The sequence below is a fragment of the Excalfactoria chinensis genome, chromosome 4, assembly GCF_039878825.1.
Source record: "Excalfactoria chinensis isolate bCotChi1 chromosome 4, bCotChi1.hap2, whole genome shotgun sequence".
NCBI classification, from domain to species: Eukaryota; Metazoa; Chordata; class Aves; order Galliformes; family Phasianidae; genus Excalfactoria; species Excalfactoria chinensis.
This window is the reverse complement of record NC_092828.1, coordinates 20,866,512-20,885,731: the sequence shown is the minus strand read 5'-3', so window position 1 is coordinate 20,885,731 and position 19,220 is coordinate 20,866,512. Positions and strand designations below refer to the sequence as shown.

Sequence of the window (19,220 nt, the reverse complement as noted above, 5' to 3'; positions counted from 1 at the left end):
ATCTTTCAGAAGTGCTGTTATTCCAGTTCTGCTGGAACTAATCAGATGTCATTTCCTGTTTATTTTGAACAATGCTGAAGAACTCTTTGAGAGACTCTTGTCTCTAATCCAACCTTGAAAATTATCTCTATTCTCAGACAGTACGCCTTTTTTTTTTTTGCCTTTGAAGGATCATCTTTCCTCTTCCATCTGTTTAATACAGGTCAATTTTTGACATTTTATTGTCTATTTTGTTGTTTTTAAATGCAAACCAGCACGCCATCAGCAATACAGTCCTATAAACACTGAGCACTGCGAGTGCTGAGGTAGGTGTCTGAGCATGGAAAATGTACAGGCTGCACAATACAGCTGTTTGTATTCTCATATTCTCAGCAACAAAGGTTGACCTGAAACAGGAAAAAAAATGCGTCAAGTCCAGAGGGCTTTCCAGTCAGACTATGAATCTCAAAGTAGGTCAGACTGGCTGAGGGTGTCACTTTAAGCCTTGCTCTCTGATGGTTTTTAAAAGAACTCAGGAAAGTAGTTTTCCAGTCTTTACATTCTTTTGAGACTAACAGAAAGGACAGGGCTGTCATTTGAGATAGAAGCAGAATGTCTCAAGGATAATCCTATGAGCAGGGTGACCGCTTGCGTGCTAAAAACCACTTCTCTGATTCTGAAAAAAAAAGGGTGAAAATCTGTATTTGTCACTCAAAATATTGCAGGGTTTCAGACTCATTCAAATTGTTGCGAATTCTGACCAGTGGGTGACACCGGAGACATTAAAAAGGTGTCAACTTGTAATAACTATATTTTTGTATTATATGACTAAGGCATATTTTAGAGAACGATATTAAGGGCTTCAGTGGGTGATCTAAGCAACATGAAAGAAGTAGAAGAGACAGTTCTTTTGTGTAGCTGTCTGAAGCAATGGATGCTGGAGTGTAGGAGCAAATCACGGGGAAGAGAGATTTACACATGAATAGACAACACCCTAAAAGGCAGCAAACAACTTACAGCTCGCTTTGTTTGCAAAATCAAAACAAAAACCTTTTAATATACAAGTATGGTGTGACTTACCTCATAGTTTACTTTGCTGAGACCTGTAGCAGTGGATTATCTGTGAGGCTGTGGGTGTGCAGACACTGTTTTAGTTTAATTGTGATATATTTCTCAGCCTAGTGTTCAAAAGCCTGCCCTGGTCAAAGCTTTTCTCTCCACGTACAGAGGTATACTCAACAGTGAACAAAATGCCACGAAAACCCAATCTGCTCAAGACAGCAGGTAATTTCCACAACTGAGGCTATTTTTTTTTAACAAGTACCTAAAACCCAGTAGTTCAAGAAATGTCAGAGCACACTCACTGTACAAACTGGGAGAAAAGTGAAAGAAGGAAGAATTTCCTATGAATGTTTATGGCAGCGTCTATCCTTGTCAGGTTCTCAATAAAATCCCATTAATCACTCCAAAGGTAAATCACAAATACTTCACTCGGTACATCTTCTCATCATATTATTCTTTATAACACTTCTTAGTATGCTGTCCCAGTTCTGTATCTCAAATGATTTATTTGACTTATGGAAAAATAAACCATGCCATGGTTTTATAATTGTTGGTTACTGGCATTCCACATCATAACATCTCGCAATGCACTGGGAGTTAAAGTGTTAATGCTCCAGTTCTGGGTACCTGCCCAGAAGAAAAGAAGAGCTCCATTCCCCAGGGGGACTTTGCGTTCAGAGAGGAGATAGAACTCCTGGCAAGGTCACCTGATTGGGTTTTTTAGTCTTTGTTGCTCTTCAACTTCGCCTCTCACTGCACACATCACTTCAGTATTACTGTAAGGCCTACAGCTTTCAGACACTTTCTCGTTATATTTAATTTATGAGCTTCAATTCTAATTATATTGTATTAGAGAGTGTTAACTTGCATTACGATACCATATTTAGTAAATTAGGTTGTTTCTCCTCAGAGCGTTGCCACTGTTCTTAATTATTTTGGGGTCCCCTATTTTCCTTTTCCAGAGACATAGATTTTGCAGAATCCTTCCACCCCACCTGTCATGGAACCAGGCCGAACCAGCTCCTAAACCACTGACACAATGTAAACAAAATATTGTGGTTACATCCATGTACTGCTTTTCCAATAAAATAGTATCTGCCTAAAAGACTATTTAAATATAAAGACTAATGCTATTTAAAGATTTAGCTTTACAGTTTTCCTGGGATAAATCTGAGATCACACGGAGTATCCCTATGCTCATATCGTACCCTGTTTCTCTTTGCATGTTGTATGGAGGTGAGCACTCAATGCTACATGTTGTTTTTATCCCTTCTTTTACTTTAGGGCGAGGTACTTTATCCAATACGTACATAATTTAAGCAAGACAGCAAAACCTCTCACAAGGAATATCTCAGACAAGCCATCTTTGTCTTAAGAATGTCCCTCAACAATTTAAACACCATCCCCTGAGGCTTCTAATACAGTGCTGTTCAGCCCCTGCTAAAACGCACCACTATTAGCCACCACAATTTTCTGACAGTTTTAACACTATACATTCTGCACTGTAGTTCACTGTAGTTCAGAGGAAAACAAAAGGTCCATAAGAAAAAGTAAAATAATTTCCATCAGAAAACACGAACCCAACACAGGAGCTGTACAAAAGAGCTCTTGGTACATCCCTTGGATAATTCCCTGGGCTTACAGGTACCTGCTGCAGAGCTCTGCTCCAAGAGGGGCAGCAAAGCTTTCTGACAAAAGGTTATGATCAAATTAAAGTAAGAAGGAATCCAAGATATAATGATGACAGCTGAAAACACCAGGCTTTCTTGGTAGTCTTTGTGTGAAAAATAAACAAGCTTTTAACCAGCTCGCATATTCTGCTTGCCAGCACAGAACAGGAAAAAATGCTTCACACAAAAGAACTATTTACAAGTTTTTGACTGTTTTAATTGGTGTCCAGATACTTAGAACTGAAAGCTGCTTGTGGTCAAGTATATGGAGAAAGCATGTGGTCTTCAGTAATCCACACTGAGAGGTTGTTCTAGGCCCATGTCTATACAGGAGTCACTCCTGATCTTGTACATGCATGCATGTTTCTTGCAGCAACCAGGCAGGACTAGCACAGAGGAGTATGTTTATTCCTCTTAAGGTGCAGAGGTCAGAGAAACACTGAGTTAAAAAAGGTTTTCATTTGGAAACATGCTTCCAGAAATAAAGCAACATCAGATGGAAGCAGCACGCGCAGATACTGTGGCTGGGGGGAGCTGTATTCTACCTCGGGCTGCTGACTCCACTCACTGGTTACATTTTCCATTGTCCCCCTTTTCAGTCACATCATAGTGAAGTCAGCAGTTCAATATGGCACCAATACCAACAAGTGTCAAACTTTATTTCCCTTCCCAGCTGCCAAGGGGTTTGCTTACTTTTGCTCCCAGTACATTTTAAAGCACATTCTGTACAAGTGGATTTGAAGGCTGTACTCCTGCTTTCCAAGAAAGATGTCTCAAAGGTTTTTTTACAGAATGGTAGAAAATACATCTTGCATAACAAACTGATTGCAGGGGGTAGTGAAAACTTCATCCTTTAATATCAAAAGATGCAATGCCTGTAACTGCAGAACAGGGACAATGACATAAGACAGAGACAAACCTTCCTGTCATCACTTGTGTGGACTCACCATATGCAAAGCAGATATATGGCTCCTCCTTTCTAACAAACAGGACATTACTTCCTCTGTTCCCTAGTTTTTACAACGTATGAACTATGCACCTATGATTAAACATATTCAGATGTTAGCTGCAATTAAAAAATACTTAAATAGAATTCACGAGCATATTGGGAGGAAAAAAATACAAAATAGCTGTGAGAGATGGAATAACAAAAATCCAGGAGAAAAGGATACATAAAATACTGGAAGGGTCTTCCTGTCTTTGGAGGTAAACTGGGCTAAAGAAACACTGAGGTTCACCGCTCAGGACTTTGAGCTAAGAGTACGTGAAGTTATCATGGCTGTTAGTGTTATTCTGCAGCATTCCTGCTGCTCAGCTGCACTGTCAAGCCACTGCCTCAAAGAAACGGTGACTGTTCCAACATACCCACAGCAACTGTCTGCATCACCTCTCTGCACAACTTCACTGTTGTGCCCCAAAATGATAGTTCTGACTCATCAGTGTTTGTAATTCCTTTGGGTAAAAAGGTTCATAATATTTGAACACTGAATTTGAACCCAATGTAGTAACGTGGTAACACATCTGACAGGAGATTATTTTTGGGGGGGATGGTGTTTTGTAAACTGCTGTCAAGTAATTAAAAGAAGGGAAAATTTCTGCCTCACCCCATTTCTTTTTAGCATAATTCTGGATGCATATCCTCTAGAATTTTAACTTGGCAAAGTTAGTGCCTATTGCTGTGCAACCCCTCGAACACACACAGTGTTAAGTGGTGAGATTATTACGAGGTTATCACTTACTACTGTAAATAATAATTAACAAGCGCAACACTATGGTAATTTGTTCATGTTGACTAAACTTAAATACTGAGAGCACCTTTTGAAACACACATTTTTAACTGACAGGAAGCAAGCAAAGGAAATTATTATTTGGGCTGAAATGTCTTAAGGAACTTTCCATTCTAATTGGCTTCATATGTTGTGCACAACTGCAAGGGTCAATGTTTAGAATCCGTTTTTATGTCAATACCAACAAATCATTAATCCAATTTAAATTAAGGCTGTACTCTGATGGAAAAGTAATGACTCACTTTTCTAACTGTTCCTGAAGTCTAAAAGTCTGAAAGAGCTTTAAGACGTTGCTCAATATTGTATGTGCAAAACTGCGTTGAGTGTCTTCAGAGAACTCCTGGAGGCCAGACATCTTCCATACCACCTCTTCCAACTGCACACATTAAAAGGCTTTGTGGTCTCTGTTAGGCCCAGAGGTGACAACTGCTGGGAGACCGTCACTCTCGTGCTTTCAAACAGCTGGTCTGGATATGTGAGATCTGCAGCACTGGAAGCAACAGCTGGAAAGCATCCTGAATGTAAGTAGTACTGTTGCAGCCCTAATGGGGAGAGAAAGTGAGGTTCATCAGTTTACTTGTCACGTATTTCAGGAATTACAATGTAGTTTTAGAATAAACTGTCTTTGTTGGATCTGCATTGTGCGTTATTAGCATATGTATTCCCACGGGATTTTAGAATCTGTAGATAACAAAAATGATGCATTACAATGGCTTACAGTAAATAAGCATGGCCTGTATTGCTACATAAAAATCTGATTTCCCCTCAGTTTGAACTCCTGGAGAGTTTTGTTTGTAATGTGAGCAGAACAACAGGGCGCTGCATTCAGAAGTAGACCTGACTTGCTAAGTACAAATCAACTATTCCTTCCATCAACTGAACTAACTTTGAATTTGGTACAGGTGGAAGGAGTGTCACTGCAATTAACAGTTTGAATTATTATAATGATCTAAATACACCATTTAGTATTTCCAGAATTTCTAACACTGAACAGCACAGCAGCTTGTAATACTTAATGAACCCAGGCTGGATTAATATGTGTTGCTATACAAATAATGAGGTTATAGAAGTACAAAACAGCTTATTCCACTATTCTGGTCCTTCCCATTGCATGTCCTGGAGCATATAAAGATGTGTCAGCTGCAACAGCAGATTTATCCTATAATGTAAGGAACCTTTAGTAATCATAGTAATCTCAGTAATTAAAGTTTTATTCAGTTTTTCCTTATTTTCCTTAAAGATACTGAATTACACTAAATTGCTTATTTTAAAACAACCTTTCATTGTTTTTAAAAGAATGTGACTATCAGATACAGAATGGCAAACTGCAGTCACTACTAAACATACGTGCAAATAAAGAGACATGATCTGATTAGCTGATGGAAGGGAGTTCATGCTGTAGATAGTACATGTTTCAGTACTTTATGAGCGTATTACTCCCACTTGACCTCTTCTCTCCATAGTAAATTGAGGCCCATTTTACTCACTGTGCTTTTCTGATGAAAAACAGATCACGGTGAATCATAGAAGAAATCACTCTGATCATTCTGATGCCTGACACATGGCTATCCATGCACTGACCAATGCTGCTGGACTGTGAATCTTAGTAGAAATCTAAATGCCTATGGATAGGAAACTGCAGCATTCCTGCAACCCAAACTCTAAAGAAAAGCACAGGCTGAAACTATCTGTGAGCAAGAAATGCTTTGCAAGATTTCAAACTTAACAGTAAGAGCAGACTTAGCCCAGCCAGCTTGTGCGTGAGTTAAAAAAGGCACAACAGCACACTGCAAACTTTCTGTTGTGCTCTGACCAATGAGCTACAGAACTTAAGCTGGTCAATCTCCCCTTAGTCACACAATCTTAAGAACCTTCACAGATGCAGTATTACTACTTACAGTATTTGTGGGAGAGGCTGAAGATCACAACAAGGAGTTTCTGAGCTGGCACTCAGCAGCCAGAATAGCATCATCATTACTCTATAGAGTTCTGTCCTCAGACATAAGTGTGACTGTTTCACTTTGAAATCATCTTGCTAGAGCATTCCTAATGTGAGAAAGCTGACAACTTACCTCTAATAATACACTGTCAATTATAGGGTTAAGAACCTCTGCCTTCATACTGCTCTGTAAACCAGAAAATAGAATGAAATGTCAGAACAAGAAATACATCTAACAGAAATATATTGGTATCTGAGCAGTGCTTTTATGGGTTCTTGAAATGTCTTGTTTCACCTTGATTCTTATTCAGACTGTTTATCACATTATTCCCTTTAACTGTGCCTACATTTCATACACACCTCAGTAGCCCCCACGCATTTCTATCACCAAGTACAATGAACTGAGACAGACCCAGGATTTTACTTTTACATTAGTTCATGTAATGCAGAGTTTCACATTGCTTGGTTTCCTATGGATATGGGATTTATGTAACTACAATGTCCTCCCATCTGACTGCCAGTGCCATTTTCATCCCTCTCAATTTTTTTAGCCACTGACTGATTTCAAGGGTAAGTAAAGTTTGGAAGAATAAGGATGTTATTAGATTATTAGATGGCTCCTAAAAATCTGCGGGTAGGTGGAAGAGAAAGGCCCAGAGTAGATCCCCTTCAGAAGGAGAAATAGGTGAAGCAGACCCTCAGCCTGGAGATGGTGCAGTTGAGTTGGACAACATAGGCTGGCCAGTGAACATGTGTGACTGGCTCAGCACACAAGGTTTTTTTCTCAACTACTATGCAGGAATGAGGATGGGTACACAGAGCAGAGACGTTACTGGAGGCTTCAGAGTCAAAGCCCCAGAAAACCAAGAGTCATTATCTCTTCTGATTTTCATAATGACAAAAGTTCTTTCCTTTTTTCCTTCTCACCATCCTCTGCATCGCACTGTATTTCTTAGAATGACATTAAACTCCAGGAACATTAGCTTTCTTCTAATGCCAAATGGCAGACTCGCTTAGAACACGGGGAATACAATATCCATTAATTTAACTGAAAGACGTCCCCTTACAACCTCCTGGCTTTCATATTATAGATTTAAAGAAACATGACTAATCTTCATTTTAGCTCGGACACAGCAGAACAAAGGCAAGATGGTTAGATAAAAGAAAAGCAATTTTACTGTCAGTTATTAGGGAATCCATTACAGAAGGTACTGTGTAGTTCATTGTCAATAAACTTTGTTTCAGATGGAGAGCAGAATCAAATACTATTGACTGCATGCATCAATAAGTTTAAGTTTGAAAAATATATGACATAGCAAGAGAAGGTGCTATTTCTTAATTCTGCATTACTGCTCCCTGCTAGAAATACTGCAACATTATGGAGCATGGGCACAGCCAGCACTACAGCTAATATCTGAATTATAAAGATATAGCTAATTAGAATAGCACTATGTTTGAAGAAAAAAAAAAAAAGCAACAGTATTTTCTGCTCTAATCTATTTCTGTCCCCCACAACTCAACGTACTTTGCAACATACTGGAATGTGTTAAACCAAGTGCTGCTGGCAGCTTAAGGAGACAACTGAGCCACTAGGACATGCAGGAAGATGCAGATTTTGTTATACGTTCCTATGAGATGGGTACTCCTTGCTTCCATGACTGATCATGGGAGTAGACAGTCCACATAGAAGCATTTGAGTCGGAAGGGACCCTTAAAGGTCATCTAGTCCAACTCCCCTGCAATGAACAGGGACACCTTCAACTCGATCGGGATGCTCAGAGCCCCATCCAGCCTGACCTTGGATGTCTCCAGGGATGAGGCATCCACCACCAATCTCAGTAACCTGTTCCAGTGCTTTGCTATCAAATCATAGAATAACATCATCCTCTAGAAGCTTGCCAGGGATGTGACACTTCTTAAACATCACCAGACAGCCCAAACAGAGCTTTCTTCTAGAGAGTAAGCCAACAGCAGGAAGTATTTGTGCTTGATTTCTTCCTGTGTCCATACAAATATGCACAAGATCAATCAGATCCTAAAATCTGCATAGAGAGCTGATGAGCACAAAACCTGGTGTGATGCTTATGTCAGCTTCAGTTTCCAATTTTCTGAGTTGTCCCACCTTAATATTTCATGTGAAATTTATTTTTGTTTGTGCAGGTATTTACTGCAAGTGTGTCACAAAAAATGATAGAACACAATCCCAAATTGCAAAATGAGCAGATTCTTCATGGGTAATGGGAAGAAATGTAAATTATTCAGAACAAAAGCAATCCAAGATATTATCTTCTCAACAAATAACTGAAAAAAAAAACCCTTCAGTGATGTGTTGGAAGAGCTCATGTGACTGCTGTGGAAATTTCCTTTGATGTACATTCGCCCTCTCCTGGAGTAATCAGGAGAGCCAGAATTCTTCTCTGATCTTCATGAACAATTTCAGCATCAACAAAACGTTTGCCTCTGGATCCTGCTAGAGTACTCAGATGTCAGTCCTTCTAAAAATACCTCAGAAGGCAGAGCCTGCACTGTGGGTCCTGAAAAGGTCCCCACTGCACCCCTGCAGTGCCTGCCCATCTGTCTTCATAACAGTGCTCTCTTTGCCAATGAAAGCAAAGCAAAAGAAAGGACATTTCTACAAAGATGGACACAGATAACTGGGTGTTCCCAAATGACCTCACTTGGGATATAAATCAGTGGGCTTTTTTTTTAATTATTATTTTATTTATTTATTTAAAGTTTTGGAAGTCCAAAGAGATTTTTCTACTCTTATGAGATTAAGATTATTTTATCTCATGGGAGAATGGTGTCTAGAAAGATTTTAGAAGGCAGAGGACACACTTCAGTCTATCAAGGCTTATAAATTTCTAGGAATCTGATAGGAAAACATTTCCTCAGATCAAGAGCATGAAGTAAGTGCCCTCTTTTTACTGGTAATACTTTCTATTTTAAGAAGTGAACTGTGTTAACAAAAGCTCAAACAGTAAAGAAAATGTTTTCTTACCCCAGCTGCTGTTAAAGAATCAGAAAACTTCTTTGATAAAGATGAAACTTCATTGCACATAGCACCTGTTAAACTGTTTTTAAAAACAAGAGACAAATACAAGATTACAGCCTTTCCCTGGTAGTAGATAAAAAGCCTGTGACTACCGCAGGCACCAACTTCTTTTTGGAAGCCAGAAATGTTCCTAAGGCAATTTTGCTTCTAGTGAATTTTAAAATATCTCAGGGTAGATTTTGCTCACGATGTAAGTTCTGTATTCCTCCATTGAAAATTTGAGTGCTGACTACAGCAGCAAAACATTGTCATGCTGGCTTAAACACTGCTCTTTTTTGATATAGAAATGTTTCCATTTCTAGAATTCTAAGCTTTTCGTTTTACTGCTGTTTTTCTGATGGTCGCAGCAGCACAACTCCCAGAAATACTCACAGAATTAAATCAAGCTTTAATGTGAACAGGGAGAAGATTCTTATCTAAGCACAGAAAATATCTCTTCTGTACTAGAAGAGGAAGTATACTTGTGGTGAAAGTACTGGAGGAAAAGGAGACCTAGTTCTAATTCCAGACCTTTAACTGTTTTGCTAAATATTCACAAGCAGATAATATCAAACCTCATCTTGTAAACTGCAGGATACTTTTGCTCTAATTCTGCAAAGCACTTAAGTACTTAGTTTTGGACTTAAGTGTTTCAATGGACTCTGCTAGGGCTATTAGCCCTAAGGACAAACTCTGACATATTTTACTTACTTAGGACTCAAGTGCTTATAACATCTTGGGGTGAGCAAAACTCACTGAAATGAGTACAGTCTATCACTACAGAGAGCTTTAAATCCAAATTCTGTGTTCCCCTGCATAAACTGGTTACTACTGGTTATTACTACAAAGTTACTGATAGCCTTTGTGACTTGACTACAAGGAACTACAGCACCAAGTCCCCTAAAGCCAAGTGTTGTTTATTGATTCATGAACTTACTGCACTTTCAAGTGTCAAAAGCCCAAGAGAACTTAATGATTTTCAAGCAAATGTCAAACAATCATGTGAAATATGTAACACTTACTTTGTCAGTACTTTGGCTTGATCTTGAGCTGTCTTTTCTACTTCCTGCCCATGTAGAATTAATTCTGCTACTTTATGAAGCTGTTCTATACAACGAGCAGTTACCTCAGCCAGACTTTCAATGGACAACATGTAGATTTCCTTAAATTAAATTGAGAATAGAGAACAAGATAATCAGCAATAGCAGCGCTGATAAATATGCATACATACAGGTATGTGTGAGATAATTTGAAACACAGAATACTTCCCAACCTCCCCAGCTAGAGATACTACCACACATATGCCATAAAGTCATCCTCACAAATGGTACTGAAAAATGAAATACCCACAGATTAAAAAAAATACAGACAATATGGTGATCAAGGAAAATTAGTAAGAACAAATCCCTCATTTATTTGGGTGGGAAATTTGTCAGGCTCTTGAATATTCTAAAATAGTGTTTTAAATCTTTCCTAACAAATACAAAGATCCCTTTAATGTAGAATAAGTAATAATTACTTTTATATTGAACCTAAAGTATTGAGTCATTCATCAGATGAATTTCCAGATTATAGACTGATAAAATTCCCAATACAAAGGCACTTCCTTATCAGCAATGATAAAAAAAGATCTACCTAGCACTCTGGCATCACAACTCTCACAAGCTGGTGCCAGTTGGAAATTTGCAATCGCATAAATATCTGTAATATATACAGACATATAACTCCATTTCCTTCTTTGGTTAATTTCCTTTAAGGAAACATGGCAGATGATTCCTTTATTACAATAAATTAAAAAAATCTTGACATAGATCCTAAACACATTTACAATTGTTGCAACTTAGCATAAAATATTCAATCACAATCAACCACCTCAACAAGAAGTGCTAAATGAACAAAACACATTTAGCCCTTGGTGTTATCTTTCATAACAAGAATTAGCACTTATGAATTGCCTAAATACTATTTGTTTGGTCTGTTCATGATTTGAGCAATTCACGAGTTTAAGCTGAAGAATTTTTGCTGTGTACCGTGACTGGGAGAAAGAGATCCTAAGGACTGTAGAAATTTGACCTTCTCTGTTCTTCAGATTTACACCACAGAATTTCTCGGCTCACTGTGTGTTGTTTATATCCGTGTAAACACACAAATGTAGATAGGAAGAAAATACGATGTGCAGAGGATTTGGTACATTGGTATTTACTCATGGGAAAAGACTAGCAGTAAAAATATTTCTGTAAGTTAACTTCCCAATGGGTCTACACTGAACTATATCTATTAATTTTTCCTCAATAACTCAATGAGTTTAACAAACAAGGACAACTTATAGCACCAATACATAAGATAAAGAAGTAATCTAACAAAGTATGGGAATTTTCTTAATTAAACTTATTCTCCAAAAGTATTTTACCTCCACGGTTTTGCTTTTATTTACTCCTGGTTTATCATTGTCAATTTTGTCTTTTCCTTCTTCAGTCTTTTCCTCATCAGGTTCTCCAGGTTTTTCTTTCAGCTTCTCTTCTATGTCTGCTGAGGTGGATAAACTGGCTTCTTCCAGCCACTCGTGAGCTTTCTTCCTAGCCTGCCAAACAAAGAACCCATCCCCAAAGTACAGTTAAAATAGGGAATACCAAATATTTTTCCTAAACGTTAACTAACAGTATATTTAATCACTTTTTTTCATTTAGAAGTTTTAAACATATCAGGTCTCTGGGTGGCATTTAGTTAAGTGTGTTTTCAAGCAATTGTAGGGCGAATTATTACTGGCTACATAAAGATGGATCAGCCAGGGGTAAATCCGGTACAGGTATGAAGTTCTTAGCCAACACAAAGAATTAGTGTTAATACCTATGAATATTTCAAGATGATTAATATTTCAGCTTAAGGAGGGATTGTTGAAAGGAACGTATATGGAAATAACTTTCCCGAATTAAGAAGAGGTTGGTATAAAGAAAGGCAAAAATATTGCAGAGGTAAGAGAGTTGTCCCGAATTCTTAAAAGAAAAGTAATGTGTATGAAAGTAAAGGTGTATGTTTGGTGGCCCTGCTAGGCAGGGGGGTTGGAACTACATGATCCTTGAGGTCCCTTCCAACCCAGGTCATTCTATGATTCATTCTATGATTCTATGATAATTAGAAAGTCACAGTATTTCCTGTTGCCTTCCCAGGCATGAAAGTAGATTAAAGAAGAAAAACCTTGAAGTTGTATCTGAGCTTCCGAGACAACTTTTATAGTCAGTAAGAAATTTATTATTTCCCTTTTTAAAGGTAAAGTTGAATTAAACATGTAACAACCTAAGCCTAAACTGGCTATCAATAAGCTATCTATGCAGCTGGAAAGAAAAAAAATCTGAGCCTAAGATCAGCAGGTGAATCACCTTTAAGGGTGCTAGATAGCAAAAACATGACTACTAATGTAATTAGTTTCTAGCCATCTAATTTTTAGAGGTTTAAAACTTGGTGAAATAAATTTAAGACCTCCTTTCTAGCAGAGAAGGTCTGGAGAAGTCCCTCAGGAACATGCTCCTGAACTTTGCCACTGTCCTTTGTACATAAGACCAAGTTTGTTGATCTCTGTTCTGCTGAGACATTCCTGCTTTAAGACTTTCTAACGTGGCCTACTATGCTAGTCGGGCATTTCAACTGCATTCCTCACTAATCTCAGCTCTTACGTGGAAGTACTTACACTTTTCATCCCACCCTCCCATGCTCTGTCTTCTGAACTGTCTGAACTTAGCTAGCCGCAGTTCTATGTCAGACCAGCACAAAGTCCTCCCTCTTTGCTCACTGGCAAGCACTAACCTTGTTCAGTTTGTCAGGAGTTGCAGCCACATGTAATTCAAATAGCAGCTCGGTGAGCATGCTGACAAATTCTTCTCCCATGTCTGCTGCAAGAGAAAGACACTTTTTGTTATCATTAATATTTGACATATTAATAAAAATCCAGCCAAATAGCTTCTGCAAACCCTCTAGAACTTCAAGACCAGTGACAACAATATAAGGAAATGGGAGAAAAAGACACTTGGAGAGAAATAGAGTTAGACACACAATTAGATGTCCTAGCTTAACACTGACTATTCTTTCTGGTTCATTTTAAGTTCTACCATATTTCACTAAGACAGGTAAGCAGAGAAGTTGCACGCTTCCTAGTTACCTGATAGAAATGCACAACCCATGAAGTAACCAAAGAAGAAACACCAACCTCTTCTCTCAAGAAAAGGAATAAAAACTGCATCAGGACCACATACTGACATGATCAGCCTCAGAAGAAACACTGGAAAATATGTTCTCGATTATTCTGTCTGCAAACCACAGACAAAACAGCTAAGAAATGTTTTCTTTGGATTTTGAGACCGAGCTCTGCATAAAAGAAGAGTTATTTTGGAGAAATGAGTTTTATACCTGCATCTTTATTGCACAAGGTAAAGGTAGATGCCACTGGTATTTGAACTTCACCTCTGTTACATACATCCCTTTGACCACCTGCAGTTGCCACTGCCTAGTGTGCTCCAGACTCCTAAAAGTTGGCAAATTAGGTTCCTCTGTTAAGCTACGCTTGCTGAGTTTGGAATCTTCCATAACATTTCCTAATGGAATATGCAAAATACATTTTTTTTTTTAAGCTTAATAACATTAAAAAAAAAAGTCCCTTTACTGAGCCTGATAAAAATCCAGCTACTTCAAAAATGAATGTCATGTCTTGCTTTGTCCTTACTTTGTTTCTATTCTGGACACACTGAATTCACTTGTTCTTAAGACAATGCCAAATTGTTCTATAAACTGCAGCACAGTGAAAACAGATAGGCAGTTCAGCAGATCAATGCAGAGTTGGCAACACTGTTGATAACTGGCATATTCATCTCAATAATTTCCTCCCTTACCCTCATGTGCTTGCACATGAAATCTTTGCTGTTAATGGCTTTCAAAATGTAGGCAAAGCTGTTTCTCTCATTATTTCATCATCAGCTGAAAAGGAAAAGATGCTGCAGTGAAAATTACATGAAAGGGTTGCACAATTGCAGCGTGGGGAAAACATCAGAAAATCAAGAGCTTTCTCCTACTGGTATCAGAAAATACCCTTTTCCTCTTTTTCAGTTGATTTCCCATCTCTCACTGAGCTTTGCAAAGAGACAGAAAACCTCCAACCCCAGTTTCAAAGTTGTCAAGAACAAAGTCCAACCCCACTTCTTTCCCAAAGCAGCCCTCCAAAGAACACTTGTGTTGGACTGAAAGCATTTAGCTTAGAAACTGAGAGCAGCACTAACACCTCTGAGTGAATTCTGGAGAGCTTAGATAACAGCCACTCTTCTTCAGATACTCAAGTACAAGACACTGACTTCCCTCTCAGCCTATTATATATGTATATAGCAGTAAATGACACTGCATAAATAACATGGCTTATAATACAAGAAGCTGGCAAAAAAAAAGTGGTAATTAACTTATTTTTTAAATATTATTCAGTGACTAGTTAAGTTTTAACATCTTCAGACACCAAAGGATCACATCTGGCTTCTGTAAGGGGGTGGCTTCACCAAATAAAGGAAAAAACCTACAAGCTTTATCAAGCATAGAGGCATGGAAAATCCTACGGAAAGTAAGTCTGTCATTGGTCTTTCTTGCTTGGTGTTTTATAGTAAACTCAAAATTCTTCCCCCAGTTTTAACACAGCCTGCTCCTTCTTACTATATGACCAAGTTTAAGTGAAACTATATAATTTTGCAATAAAAATATGATATTAAATGAACATATGGCTTGCAAATTGATTTTGTGAGTGTAAAACCTATTAATGCACTTAAAAGAACCTTGCTTAGCACAGACTAGAATGGAGCCTCCTCTTTAGAGCAAGACATGAGCTGTGTTTAACCCTGACCAGCCAACCTGTTGTTAAGCTGTACTTTTATCAAATGATGTTTAAAATTTCTCCTATTATTAAACACAGACAAATTACAATTAGTGTAAATTTAAAGATCAAGTGTGCTTCCAGACAGGGTTCAGACATATTGGTTTACTCCTAAGAGCAAAACTTGATTGTTAAGTATGACAAGAACACTATGTGTAGCCTTAGAGAGGGCTGCCGGAACATAACGTGAATTATATAAAGATCACCAAATCAAGGTCTGATTAGATTATGAAAAGGTTTAACAACACTGTGCTTTCAGGAAACAGACACACAAAATCCACCCAGTGTTATATGTAAAGGTGCTAGATATTGTTTTTATCTGAAAATGGCAGACAGCTGCCATGTAAGGGTCAACTCATGGAAGCCCTCAAGTTTTTACAAGCTTTTCTGCATCTGCTGTTCTTAATAAAAACACCGCAGACCCTATGCACTTGCAACTCAATAAAAGATCTGTTTGCCCTGACTCGGGAAGTCTTATGATGCTACTAAGAAGCTTTCACTCCCTCTGACAGATTTTAATGAAGATAACACATTTTTGTGACTAGGACCCAGGCTGGGACATTGCCTCAAGGGGTCATGTCAACTGCACGGAGTTCAGAGCTCTCTCTCTCTCTGCCATGTTGCATGTACTCTGGGTTAGAGATGAGGCTGAAGAAATGCCACAGTCTCCAAACAGGAGAGTGCTATGCTGAAGGGTGATTAACTTCTTCATTCTTTTGTGCCCTCCAGTGGAACTAAAATGTATCCAACTTATTACACTTAATTCTTACACTTCCACATACCCTCTATTACAATTATTACACTGCCACATGCCCTCTATTACACTCACTTCCACATACCCTCTATTATACCTCCACATACCCTCTATTACACTTACTTCCACATGCCCTCTACTACACTTATTACACTTCCACATATCCTCTATTACACTTACGTATTATACTCCCACACACACTCTATTACACTTTACACTTTATATACTTCCACAAACCATCTATTACACTTTACACTTATTACACTTCCACATACCCTCTATTTCACTTCCATAGGCCATTAACAACTATACTTTCTTATACCATCAAAACAGTTTGCCACTATTTGTACCCTTAGTTAATGATTCATACTGCACATGATGTCATGATGTAGAATATTGACAGCAACAGCACAAAACCATGACAATTCTTTTTTTCCCCTCTTAATGTGCTCACTGCCCTGGCTCCAGATTGTTTAAGAGGGCAGTTAATGTGTCAAGCAGAGTGTTAAGCAGATATGCTTCACCAAAAAAACAACCACAAAACAACACACCAAAACCAAACCACCAGAAGATCTACCCACCAGAGTAAATACCACTTTGAGCAAGAAACAGAGCTTTTCATGAGGACTGGTTTCACTGCAAGGAGCTATTTCCCACATAAATTAGGGCACAACACACATAGTGAATCCTCGCTCTATAACAGCACAAAACTCATCCATACTAAGACATCACACTGAACAATTGCTGCTCCTCTGAAAAGCAATAATCCACCTGTGAGAGACTTCATGCATACTGCAGAAGCACTGCTAGAAAGAATGCATTCTGACTGGAAAAGATCTTCCATTTGGAATATGTGGATGTGAACTCAGTTTCTCTACAGTTTCTGAAGGGCAGAGAAACGACATCTCACCATCTTGCAGAACATAGGTTTATGGGCAGAGCATCTATGAGAAGATGCTCTGCCCATAAGTTATAGAAGCATCTATAACTTTTCCTGATCTCAGCCTATTCTGTGGAATGCCAGAAGTCCTGACCTGTTTAAGACAACTATATTGCCACTAGCCAGATGATCCACATGTTTTGCTGTCAATTCTGTGAGCCGATCTATGGATTAGCATGTTGGTCCCAGACAGTTCAGTGTCATGCACTGTGATAGTTCAGCCATGCTCTTGCTTATTATTAACTTATTTCTTATGCTCTATAATGCCACATCTTGCCCAGCAATATCTAGAAGGTAGCTTTGCCACACTATGTTTCAAACGGCTTTTCCTCCAAAAAGTTCAGTTTTTTTTCTAGGTCCTCTTAGCTACATTCTAATCATTTCCCCACCTAGCAAGCACGGGTGCAAAGTCAGGATGAAACTGCTAAATAGAAAAGCATTACTAAACAATCCTGTCCTTTCTGATTAAACACTTTTAGAAACTGACTCCATAAGAAAGCCTCAGTCAGATTATTTTCCATTTTTATTTCTGTTTTCAATGATAATATGGCAAAATAGTATAATAGGTTCTTACCTCGTATTTTCTTTACCTCACACTTCAATTACAACATAAATCCAAGATTAAGTGCTCTTCCAACTTCCAGAACATCAAGAATGTTCACTTTAGTGACTTTCTCATGAGAAGACGTTACAGTTTGGATTGCAATTTTTTAAATGACTACATACAGAAGTAACAATTGTTCACATGGTTAATTCTCTGCATTCCTAATTACCTTTCTGTGCCTGTACCGCTTCATCATCTGATTCCGCGGGAACAAAAATCTCCTTTATGGCAATTAAGTCATTTTTCACAATCTCCAACTGCTCTCCATCAAGTGTTTCCAAATATGACTGAATCTGTAAAAGAAAGGGTGAGCACCCCTAAATGAAACATGGCCTTTCTTAAATTCATAACTTTGATGCCAAAACAGGCAAAGCAGGGGAAACTTCCATTAAACCCAAATATCTCTAACCTTCCAACTCTTGTAGGTATGTCTTTAGTTCTCATTAAAAAAATGTATCACAAAAATTACACTAGCCTTGCAAAATCATCAGGTCTCTACTTTCAAGCAGAACAATTATTATGAATTATAAATTATTAATTATAAATCTGTGGTTTAATTGCAAGCTGTAATACATTTGGGATTGTTTGGGGGTGAAGACAGTTGACAAGAAGAGCACAGACAATTCATACTTAGTTGGAGCAATCATGGGAAGAGCTGGGAAAAAAACACTTTCTTCCCTCAGAATGCCACCAAAATTTATTGTCAGTGTACTGATCTACCTGTTCTGAGGAACGTATTGAGAGATCTTTTGAGACATCCATGGGCATCTCAGATACTTGCAGCTCCCTGCATACGTAATAGGGTTGCATACCCAAGAGAGATGGAAACAGATTATTTTAATCACTGTTTGCACTGCAGTAATGTATTAGTCTGATGATGCTACTCTCTACCTGTGACTGGCAAGACACAAAAAGCTTCTTGTGTTCCACATTGCTAGATCTATTTCATATGCTCAGATTAAATACAGGATAATGTTGGAAGATCCAATTCAAGCTGTGAAGGGCTCTATAGTGTTGGTTTGTTTTTGTTTTTTTGGCTTTTTTTTGCTCATTTCATATATTAACTGCAAAGTTCTAAAGTGAAAGCTCAAAAATAATTTAAAAAGCCCTGCTATTTAAGGGACCTAGCACATTAGCAATGCCTTTGCTCTCCCTTGCATTCCTCCTGTGGCCCAGAGTGTGGCTTTTGGGCCACGATGGGTCTCGATATTACAGGTACTGAGGCTACGTAGCGTGGTGTACTTGGAATGTTCTGCAAGCCTTCTGAAATATATATCAGGCAATTGGACTTGTTGACCCAGGCAGTTGCATTCAGCCTTGTGTGCTTATATCCTCTTCCAGACAGCTGAAAAAGGAGGACTATGAACAAGTTGCCTAGGAGTTATCTAAGACACAATATGCAGCAAACCCATGGTTACAACTTGTGCAAATCTTACCCTGTGGTTTTCCACAGTAAAATGAAGAGTGTTGACAGATACCAATGGCCTGAACTTCTTTACTATATATTACTTTCCTGCATTAATCTATCATCAGGGACCTACTTGATCCAGTA

At 38.4% G+C, this 19,220-nt stretch overlaps 1 protein-coding gene across 5 annotated transcripts in view; it reads right to left on the bottom strand.

Moving 5' to 3' along the window:
* Positions 1 to 2,285: 2,285 nt before the first annotated feature.
* The window catches only part of FAM114A1 (family with sequence similarity 114 member A1), a 33,339-nt gene continuing 16,404 nt past the window's right edge, over positions 2,286 to 19,220 (bottom strand). For all 5 annotated transcript variants that reach the window (XM_072335100.1, XM_072335101.1, XM_072335102.1 and 2 more), the window contains 7 exons: positions 17,838 to 17,961; positions 13,273 to 13,358; positions 11,882 to 12,052; positions 10,494 to 10,633; positions 9,439 to 9,511; positions 6,571 to 6,624; positions 2,286 to 5,040 (listed from right to left, as the gene is read on the bottom strand). In XM_072335100.1, the coding sequence (XP_072191201.1) occupies positions 4,939 to 5,040; positions 6,571 to 6,624; positions 9,439 to 9,511; positions 10,494 to 10,633; positions 11,882 to 12,052; positions 13,273 to 13,358; positions 17,838 to 17,961 (750 nt within the window). In that variant the 3' untranslated portion in view covers positions 2,286 to 4,938. The remainder of the gene's footprint in view (positions 5,041 to 6,570; positions 6,625 to 9,438; positions 9,512 to 10,493; positions 10,634 to 11,881; positions 12,053 to 13,272; positions 13,359 to 17,837; positions 17,962 to 19,220) is intronic.